The sequence below is a fragment of the Nestor notabilis genome, unplaced genomic scaffold (assembly GCF_000696875.1).
Source record: "Nestor notabilis isolate BGI_N333 unplaced genomic scaffold, ASM69687v1 scaffold5051, whole genome shotgun sequence".
In the NCBI taxonomy this organism is placed as follows: Eukaryota; Metazoa; Chordata; class Aves; order Psittaciformes; family Psittacidae; genus Nestor; species Nestor notabilis.
The window spans coordinates 24,196-34,320 of record NW_009914153.1 but is presented as its reverse complement, the minus strand read 5'-3'; the positions used below and the strand labels follow the sequence as shown (position 1 = coordinate 34,320).

Genomic DNA, 10,125 nt, shown 5'->3' with positions numbered 1-10,125 from the left:
ATATATATATTTATATATGGAAAGCCAGAAATAGAAAGTCTCCATTTTCCTGTGGTGTCTGGTTGTACTGGCATGCCAATGGACTATTGGAACTCTGACTGGTGACGAGGTATGGAAGTGTTCAGAGTGAGAACTTGCACCACAACCTCCCCTTTCCTCTTGCAGTGTGATAAGTGGTGTTGGTGAACTGGATATAGAGAAGGACACTCCAAAGAAAGAAGACACTGAGGCTAAAGACACTCCTTATCCCGACTGCCCCTTCCTGCTTTTGGACGTACGGGACCGCGACGCGTACGACCAGTGTCACATTATTGGAGGTGAGGAGGCTACAGCAGCCTCAGCTGGGATCATCCTTCCAGTGCCATCTCATATTGGAGACTGTAGTGGCAGGGGGGGGGGGGGGGGGGGGGACAAGGGGTGATGGGTTTAAACTGAAACAGGGGAAGTTCAGGTTGGGTATAAGGAAGAAGTTCTTCACAGTGAGGGTGGTGAGGCACTGGAATGGGTTGCCCAAGGAAGCTGTGAATGCTCCAACCCTGGCAGTGTTCAAGGCCAGGTTGGATGGAGTCTTGGGTGTCATGGTCTAGTGTGAGGTGTCCCTGCTATGGCAGGGGGCTTGGAGTTAGATGATCTTAAGGTCATTTCCAACCCAAACCATTCTCTGATGTGGTGTCCTGGCTGGCTTCATTTATTTCTGTCACGATGGGACATCACTTGGGTGCAGAATGCTCTCAGCACTTGCTCAGTGCACCCATCTTTCCTGGAAAGGGATGAGGAGACTGATATTAACCCCTGACTCAGTGGGTTTCCAAGTCTACTGAACCCCTTATTCAGTGGGTTTCCAAATCTATGGGGCCCTATCGAGTCTGTGTCAGTTGTACTCCAGGTTGTGTGATGGTCGATGGTCAGCTGCTGTGTGACTTTTCTCCCTTTGTTTTTCTTCTCCTCTGCAGCTTATTCCTACCCTATTGCAACGCTGTCTAGAACCATGAATCCATACTCAAATAGTATTCTGGAATATGTATCCTTTACATATCAAGTGCTGGCATAAAACAAATAAGGGGGGGGATGCTGGGGAAGGCTTTCAAAAACAGTTGGAGCTGAAGCAGTTGCTGCGACTGTGACAATGCTTAACAAAATCCAGGGATTTCAAGGAGGGTGGGAAGGGAGGCTCTTTATGCTGGCTGTGGTTACCTGGTGCAGCTCTACTGCTGTCAGTGCCAGATTCTGGTTCCTCAAGGCTGTGACACCTCTTGACTCCATTGGGAGCTGCCTGAACGTGGCATTTCATGGGATTTTGGCTGCTGGAAGGCAAAGCCATGCTTGGGCTCCTGTCCCCTGCTGTTGCTGGAGTGCTGGGCTTCTGAAGGGACACATTCATCAAATCCTCAGGCTTCCTCTCAGCACCTTGATGGGGATTGGCTTTTCTCTGGGGGTTAGAAAGAGGATTATCAGGTAGGATTAGGCTGATAATTGTTCTCTTGTGAGGGCTGCAGGGGAGAGGGGAGGTTGTCAGTGAAGGTGCTTCATGCTGTTGCCTGTTACTAACCAATGTTCAACATAGTGGTGGACACTTGCTGCAGGGGCTGCACTCCAGTGGGGATTAGGCTGTGTCCTTCCAGTGTCTGGCAAGCCTCATCTCCAAGAGAGCAGGTTTAAATCAACACAGGCAGGGAATACTTGATTTAAATACTGATGCTTGCAAAGCAAACAGGGAGTCTCTCAGTTTCCAGTCCCATTTGTTTCTTTTTTTTCTTCTCTAAAAGGGTATTAAGAGTCACCTGAAGTTCCCAAATGAATCCTTAACTCTTAGCAGAAAAATGCCCATGGAAAAATTATCATTTTATATGACAATGATGAGAGACTGGCCAGCCAGGCTGCAACAACTATGTGTGAGAGGGGCTTTGAGAATGTCTTCATGTTATCTGGAGGTAAGTGGGGATGGGCAGGACTTCCTGAGACCCCAGGAGGGTAGATAATGAGCAGAGCGCAAGGGTCGTGTGAGCTGGAGGTTGGGAAGAGCTGGATATTCAGCTCTGCCGAGTGTTTTGCTTGGGACTGGTACACTCACTGATCCCATCTTAGCTGGTGGTTCACTGGTAACGTGTGATGTGTCCGTCTGCAGGTCTAAAGGTCCTTGCACAGAAGATCCCAGAAGGACTCATCACGGGCTCGCTCCCTGCATGTTGCCACATAGGAGCTCCCTCTGGATCTGCCCGGAAAAAGCCCTCTCTGAAAGTGCCACTCACACGTGCTGAGAACAGATGGAGGTTTTCTGAGGATAATCTACAGAAGATTAGATACTACCTTGAAGAGGAGCACGTTCCTCCAGACACTGCCAGTAAGAGCCCAGGCCATAAGTGCTGCAGCACTTTCTGTAGCTCTCGAGCCTGTCCTGCAGCAGTTCTCTGTGATAACCCTTCCATGAGGCTGCTGCCAGAGAGGCTTGTTTCCTAAACAGACTGAGAGGACCCACCAAACCCTGTGCTGTGCCAGTCCCAGTCGATTTAGATCTTGCATAGCCACACGATAGCAAAATCCTGGATCTGCTGAGGGTGGACATGTGCCATTTTGCTCACTGTATTTAAATGCCTTTAGGTTTTACTGGTGATTAGTAGGTTCTTCAAATGCTTAGGCCTCCATAGATAGAAACTGTGCCCAAACCCTGCACTGAATTATCCATGGGTCTGTATGTTTACAGGGAGAGCTGGAGAGCCAGCAAGGGACAACAGATCATAGAATCCCAGACTGGTTTGGGTTGGAAGGGACCTTAAAGCTCTTCCAGTTCCAACCCCTGCCACAGGCAGGGACACCTTCCACTAGAGCAGGTTGCTCCAAGCCCCTGTGTCCAACCTGGCCTTGAACACTGCCAGGGATGGGGCAGCCACAGCTTCTCTGGGCACCCTGTGCCAGCGCCTCAGCACCCTCACAGGGAACAGCTTCTGCCTTATCTCCAACCTGAACTTCCCCTGTTTCAGTCTGAACCCATCACCCCTTGTCCTGTCACTTCAGTCCCTGATGAAGGTCCTTCTCCAGCACCATTGTAGCCCCCTTCAGACCCTGGAAGCTGCTCTGAGGTCTCCAGCAGCTTCTCTTCTCCAGGCTGAACAGCCCCAATGTTCTCAGCCTGGCTCCATACAGGAGCTGCTCCAGCCCCCGAGCATCCACGTGTGTCCCTGTGCTCCATCCCACACTCAGCTCCTGATCTTTGGGTTATTTCTTTCCCCTACAGGCCGCTTTAGCCGTGGTTCTTCAGGACATGATTCCAAGGCAACAACCGTGAGGAGCAGCCCCAGTCTCCCCAGCACTGCTGGCAACGGGGGAGCCCTCTCTGCCCGCTCGCTCGGCAGGAGCAGCATCCAGAGCAGGCCATGGAAATAAGCAGCAGTGTCTTATGCCACTGAATAAACCGATGTCCAGGTTCTGGGAATGCTGAGCAGTGCAGCCCATTTGTCTTTTAGGAATCCACAGACAGAAGCAGAGGTGGTGCGTAAGTGGCAGCTCGGGTGAGGCTGGGGGAGCTGCAGTGATTGATGTTTCATAGGAGCAGGACCAGAATCACTTCAGCGAGGCTGATCCTTAGGTGCTGTGTCAGGACAGAGTTGATATAACTCATTTTGTAGGGGAGGGAACTGGTAGTAAAGCCTGTGACCAGTAGAAATGGTTCTGCAAAGCTTGTAGGTCAGATGAATGCATTTGTGTCTGTAACATCCCGTGCCCTGAACCACAGACTGAGTGAACAGGAGAACACAGGTTCTGTGATTCTAGGTGGAGGTAAACAGGCCAGAAATCATCTGTGAGCAAGACCTTTGGTGTCTTGTAGCAGTGACAAAGACATTCAGCATCTTGCCAAAACTTTGGAGAGAGGATTCCATGAGTTAGGTGTTATTTTGTTGTTGGTTTTCTTAATTTATGTTAATGCTCAGAAGTAGTTGTAATAGGCCAGGTTGGAGCAACCTGCTCTAGTGGAAGGTGTCCCTGCCCATGGCGGGGGTTGGAACTGGATGAGCTTTAAGGTCCCTTCCAACACAAACCGTTCCATGGTCATAAAGGTGGTTTTGGAATTCACTCCCAGCGTGGCACTGTGACCCGAGTGTCACGTGTGTGTACTCATGGCCACTTTGTGAAACACTTCTGTGTACTTAAATGTGAGCTGGAGGAGAAACTAACTGTGTGTTCCCTCCTTTCTCCCTTATTGTCTGCAAAGTTTGGCTTCTAACTCTGCTTTTCCTGCTTTCTTCCTTGCTGTGGTTATACAGAGCAACTGTGTGGTGGTTTTGCTTCTAAATGAGAGAGTGAGGCTGCCAGATGTGCTGAGCAGGGCTTTAGCTGACATGTCTTAGGGTAAAATCATCTGCTGTGCCCCTCTTCTGCACACGCAGGCAGAGGTTTGGCTGCACACTGCTGGTTTGCTTCTCTTCCTACTTGCCAGAGCAGGTTGCTGGTCCCTGGAGGTGCAGAAAGCTGTGATGTACATGGAGGAGCCAGACACTCTTCTGCTGACAAGGCTGCACGCCCTAATGATCCTACAGTCGAGGTTAGGAGGGAGAACACCACTTTGGTTCATAAAATGCTTTTGTGATACTTGGAAGCAAACTCTGTCCTTCAGTGGAGCAGCAAAGTGCAGCTCCAGCACCTGACAGAGGCTGGGAATTTCTTCCCACTTACACCCTTGCCAGTGGTTTTGGAGCAGCTTCTTTAAGGTTAGAGTGGCTGAAGGGAAAGCTGCTTGTGCTGTCTCACCTAAAACTCAGAAGGGACCTTGAATCTGGTAACAGAACAGGGCGTATCACAGCTTTCATCATATCAGTGCTTTCACCATGCCAGTGTTGTTGGGTGACCTAGGAATCACCTCAATCTACCCAGTGTTGCCCATTAGAGGTGTTGCAGGTGGTTTTGGAGAGCTCCTGCTCTCCAGCCTTTACCCATGGTATTGCTCAGCTTGGTCCAGCTTTGGATTTGTGGTCTGGTGGGTTTTGTATGTGGCTTTTGTGGCTTTTTGGCTTTGGGTGGGTTTTTCCCCTCCCTTTTTGGGGTAGACAAGCTTCAACAGCCCCCAGTTCCCCCGTGGTGCAGATCACCAGGGAATAATCCTGGTGAAATGGCGAAGTGAGAGGAATGGCACGTGATTTCCAGGGTGGCAGTTGAAGACTCAACATCCCTGAGCACATTGATCGTGTTTATTGTGTGTCTGTGAGTCTTAAATCAGGGAGTGCTGATACAGGGAGTCTCATTCTGATAAGAGCCATAACCTCACAGTGTTCTCCAGGGAAGAGTGAGGTGAGCACAAGCCTCTGATGCCATGTTGGGATCCCTCAAAGGGAGAATAAGAGAAGAAATCAAGGGGCATAGGGCAGAGCCAGCATTTAAAATGTGCTTTGAAGTACTTCAGAGACCTGGATGCCCCTTTGTCTTCAAACACACACCTATATAACAAAACCTGGTTCCAGGGAGGTGACTTAAAGCTCCCAAAGCTTCCCAAGGAAGTCCTTTGGATGCTGTCAAGTTGTACAAACAGCTCTAATGTGTACAAACTGCCCTTGCAACCCTTCCACTAAGGAGCACACGTGTCCTGGGTTTCTACAGGAGGTGTGTGTATGTACTATAAGTGCGTGTGTGTACTCTAAGTATTTACTATAAGAGTCAGGCTGGTGAGGCGTGAAGGTGATAAATACTAATGGATCTGGTTGTGTCTTCCTTCAGCCCATCTGTAGGAAGCTGGATGCATCTTGCTGCCTTACTAACTGCTTTGCTCATACCTTCCTACTCAAACACACCTCTGGAACACTACTTGTAGTTGTAGGTGTGTTGGTTTTGAATGAAGTATCTCATCCTCCTGTTGGCTTTTTGGGGAGCAGCAGCAGCACTTCTTGAGACAGAAGTGTTTGTTTAATGGTGTGAACCCAGAGCAGGAGCTGCAGGGACCTGGGGTTTGTCCACACTCTTCGCTTGCAGCCTCAGGAAGCTGATTCACCCCTTGGGGCTTTAATTAGTGGGAGGTGATGCTTTTTTAGGTGGCCTGATGCAATAAATAAAAGCTAAAGAAAACTTCCTAAAGGAGTTTGGTGTTGAAGCATCACAGAAATACCACGTTTAGCTTTGAATGTTGGGTTATAACATGGCTTAATGATGCTGCATGGTCTCGGTGTGCTGAGTCTGCTCCTCCTCCCTGTAAAGCAGCTTCATTTCTATGTCCTTGTGAAATAAAGTAATTCATCAGTCTTTTGTGCACCATTCAGTTGGCAGCTTTGCTTCCTGCTGTAGCTGAGTGTGCACAGGAGAGCTGAGAGCCACGGGGAAGACAGGGACCAACCCAGCACATGGGGTCCCACCAGTGTGTGAGTAGGACTTTGAGCTCCACAACCACTTGGAAGTGTATAAAATGCATCCACCTGGAAACAGAGCTGGGAAAGCCCTGATTTTGCTGTGGGAGATGGATCCAAACCCCACAACTACTGGGGGCTGTGGGAAAACCTCCTGAAATGGACAGACCAAACTAGTCTGAGCTGTTTGAGATCCTCCGCATCCAGAACTGAATGTACTTCCCTGTTGTCTTGATGGATTTGTATAGTTTGGGGCCTCTTGGCTTGATGTTCTCTGGAGGATGGGGTCAAACTCTGGGAGTTTGAACTGCTTAATTTAATAAAAACTAAATGACACCTTGTGGTTGAGTCCTTCTTTCAGTTTGAGCTTTGAGAGCTCTCAGAAAGCCTGGGGTGGTGCCTGTGGAAAATGGGAGTTACGGCAGGCAAGGAAGGACCTTTCTTGCCACCACAAGTTGATGTTCAACCACACAAAGACACAGAATCCATCGCTCCAACCCAGCTGCCTCATATCCCAGGTCTCTGCTTGCCCAGTAAGTGTCAAACTGAACATCTTCCCCTTCCAGAAGCAGAGGGAAAACAAGCACCTTCCTTTCTGTTGTGTCCCACTGTTTCCATGCCAGGTTGGACACAGCCTTGGGTGACATGGTCTGGAGTGAGCTGTCCCTGCCCATGGCAGGGGTTGGAACGGGTTGATCTTAAGGTCCTTTCCAACCCAAACCAGTCTGTGACTCTATGCCCATTTAATCCCCTTTTTGGGCCAGCACACTTTATGTTGGCTGAGGAGCACCAAGTTGGTCTCCAAAAAGACTTTTCACCTTGACTTGGGAAAAGGGAAAGCAAGAAAAGGCATTTCTCATCCTTCCTTACATTGATTTATTGCATTTTTCCCTCTCCAGCTCATTCCATCACCACGCGGGACCTGACCCTGGTTAGTAGGGATGCTCCAGCGTGTACTGCATGATGACCTTCAGCGCCAGCCACGTCTCCTGGGCCGTTGGGATGATCTGGCTGGCAGGGAGCAGGAAGCCGTAGCGCCCTGTGTCCCGCAGCTCGAAGGTGAAGGAGTATTTAATGCCCTGGTTGTATGTCCAGTCAACAGTAGATCCGCTGGCTTGATCTGGATGGAGAAACAGGAGGGACACTGTTGGTCAGGTATTTCATGGGATCTGCTGTCTAAGCTGAGGTGGGAGTGATGCTTTTGGTTTATTTTGGGCTTGCCACTGCTGTCCCCTCCCCGTTACTTACAGATGGTGGTGAAGATGCTGCCGTACTTGTAGCTAGTGCCATAGAGAGAGGAGAGAGCTGTGACTGCCTCCTTAGATATCTCGTGCTGGGAATACACAGGAGGGAGAAAGATGAGCCAAAGAAAGGGAAACCCTGTGGGATACAACCTGCAGGAGAGGCTTCTCCTCATGCCATAGGCAAAAAGGATGTCAAAGCTCAAAAGGGAAGTCCCCAGAGGAGCCAGGGCTTCTTCCCAGCTTGCCAATGCCTCCCTTCATGGTGCAGGACAGAGGTTGCTCCTCCTAGGAGGAGGAGGAGAGCAGCCTCACATCACCCCAGCCCCCTTCACACCTCCACGTCAGCCCTACCAGTTCCTCGTGGTCAGGCACTGGGGTGCTGGTGTGGCCGTAGGGGTAGAGCAGGAGCTGGGAGTAGCTGTGGATGGAGATGAAAGCCTTGATGTTCCCGTGGTTGTTCACGAAGTCCACGATGGCCCTCACCTCGGGCTCCGAGTTGGCGTAGGGTCCATGGTACGTCTCTGAGCAGGGGTTTCTGCTGGCCCCAGAGCCTGTGCAGAAGAGGACAGTGAACACAGTGCGAGTGGCTGGGGGCAGTTGGGCAAAGGGCCCATTTCCAAGCTCAAGAGCCTTTGCCACCCCTCAGCCAGTGAGGAACGCTCTGAGGCTCCTCCTGGGTAAGTGTGTGATGACTTTCAGTTGTGGTCTCCACCATGGGGATATCGGTGCCCTGATGGAGCCCAAACCCTCATCTGCCATGGAGAGCAAATCTCATCTCCTCCCCAGGGGACATCACTGGATCTACCTGAGCTAGAAATGGCCTCAGAGCTTCCACCTTGATGGTGGAACCTCAACACAGGGTGAATGGGGGAGCTCTGACCTCCAAACGCCGCGTTCCAGTTGCGGTTTGGGTCCACACCGACGCAAAGGGAGCCCGAGTGCCTGGACCTGGTCTTGCGCCACATGCGGTTCTGGAAGGGCAGAGTCATCTCAGCTGGTGGCCAGGGCCGGAGCTCCACCAGCCTTGAGGGAATGGGGAGGACAATGGGTCGTGGTGGTCCCCTTCCATCCCATGGAAACATGGACAAGGAGGTTTTGATGTGCAGCACCCCCATCCAGCACGGCTCTAGGAGCTGGGGAGAGGAAAGCCAGGGCAGTACCTGGGTGTGGGTGAAGGCGAAGCCGTCGGGGTTGGTGACTATCTCCAGGAAGATGTCCAGCTCGTTCAGGACAGAGGCCAGACCCTCATCACTCTCGTGATCCTCGACAATCTAGAGATTGGATGGTGGTTTATGGTCCTCATTGCTCCTGGAGCACCAGGCTCTCTATGGGGTCAGCCCCCTGGCACCCACAGTGGCTGCAGGCCCTTGTGGACACGAGACATGTCCTGGAGGAGGTGTCTGTACCTTCTTGGCAAACCAGACCCCGCTGGCCTGTGTCACCCACTCCCGGGAGTGGATGCCGGTGTCGATCCAGATGGCCGGGCGGTTCGTGCCCCCTCTGCTGAACTGGAAGAGCAGAGATGGGGGGGTTGGCTTTGTCCTTGTCCCCACTTCCCCCTCAGGTCACCCCATGGACCCCAACCCCTCACCTTGAGCACGTAGAGGGGACGGTCCTCCGTTGACCGGCCGATCTCGAGCTTGCTGACCAGGTTGGGGTTCTCGGCCACCAGCAGGTCTATGAAGGCGTAGATCTGGAGGAGAGCAATGGGGGGTCACAGCCAGTTTCCACCCCCTGCCCCTGCTGCGCATGGAGCGAAGAGCAATTCCATTATGTGATTTTCTCACCCCCCCAAAATGCCCCAAATCTTGTGCTTTCTCACCTCATCCAGGGTATGGTAAGCGGCGTAGTTGAAGCTGTCAGTGGAGAGCACCAGCTGGCGTGGGAGCATCTCCATCCGCTCGTCTTCCACCAGTGCCTTGAGGACAGGGGACAGGATGAGACATCGTCCCACCACACCAAGACCCTTTGTCTCACCTGCCTCCCCTCCACCACCACTGACCTGCACGTCCTTGATCATGATGGAGTAGGAGATGTCGTTGTCCTCCAGGTGCTCTTTGAGGGGCTGGAGGCTGGGTAGGGGCACTCGGATGTCCACGGGGTGCCCAGGGACACGGGGTGGCAGCCAGAAGTCCAGCTGCAGGGGGAGGGAGTGAGATGGGGTCAACCCCCCCTCCGGGGGTCCCCCACATCCCCCAGCCCCTATCTTGCTTTCCCCCAGCCGGTCACCATCACCCCACATCCAGACCCATCACCTCACATCCAGCACACCCAGCCCTGCTCTACAGAGTGGTTTTGGGGTGCAAAACAAGGAACATGGGCTGGGAAGGGCTGTCCCTAAGGCTCCCCACCTTGCCATCGCACCATACCTGCAGCTCCTCCATGTCCTGCAGCTCATGTACCTTCTGCAGCTCCTCCTCGGTGGTGGGGATGATGCGCAGCACTTGGTGCCTGTGGGATCAGGGGGTCACCCCATGGATCCAGCCTAACCCCATCCTATCCACCCCACCACGCTGGGATTCATTCTGAGCCTCTTCCCAGGGGTGTCTTTGCCCCTT

The 10,125-nt window shown here is 52.0% G+C and overlaps 2 protein-coding genes across 2 annotated transcripts in view; one reads left to right on the top strand and one right to left on the bottom strand.

The window, feature by feature from the left end:
- The window catches only part of CEP41 (centrosomal protein 41kDa), a gene marked incomplete at its 5' end in the record, with an annotated part of 10,558 nt that extends 7,177 nt beyond the window's left edge, over window positions 1-3,381 (top strand). Inside the window, 5 exons of the mRNA XM_010023511.1 lie at window positions 166-317; window positions 954-1,021; window positions 1,817-1,931; window positions 2,126-2,341; window positions 3,233-3,381. Of these exons, the coding sequence (XP_010021813.1) occupies window positions 166-317; window positions 954-1,021; window positions 1,817-1,931; window positions 2,126-2,341; window positions 3,233-3,381 (700 nt within the window). The remainder of the gene's footprint in view (window positions 1-165; window positions 318-953; window positions 1,022-1,816; window positions 1,932-2,125; window positions 2,342-3,232) is intronic.
- Window positions 3,382-7,255: 3,874 nt separating this feature from the next.
- The window catches only part of LOC104412716 (carboxypeptidase A1-like), a 3,458-nt gene continuing 588 nt past the window's right edge, over window positions 7,256-10,125 (bottom strand). The window contains exons 2-11 of the mRNA XM_010023510.1: window positions 9,937-10,018; window positions 9,570-9,704; window positions 9,390-9,485; window positions 9,159-9,260; window positions 8,974-9,075; window positions 8,728-8,838; window positions 8,448-8,538; window positions 7,919-8,118; window positions 7,572-7,656; window positions 7,256-7,443 (exon numbers count right to left, since the gene is read on the bottom strand). Of these exons, the coding sequence (XP_010021812.1) occupies window positions 7,256-7,443; window positions 7,572-7,656; window positions 7,919-8,118; window positions 8,448-8,538; window positions 8,728-8,838; window positions 8,974-9,075; window positions 9,159-9,260; window positions 9,390-9,485; window positions 9,570-9,704; window positions 9,937-10,018 (1,192 nt within the window). The remainder of the gene's footprint in view (window positions 7,444-7,571; window positions 7,657-7,918; window positions 8,119-8,447; window positions 8,539-8,727; window positions 8,839-8,973; window positions 9,076-9,158; window positions 9,261-9,389; window positions 9,486-9,569; window positions 9,705-9,936; window positions 10,019-10,125) is intronic.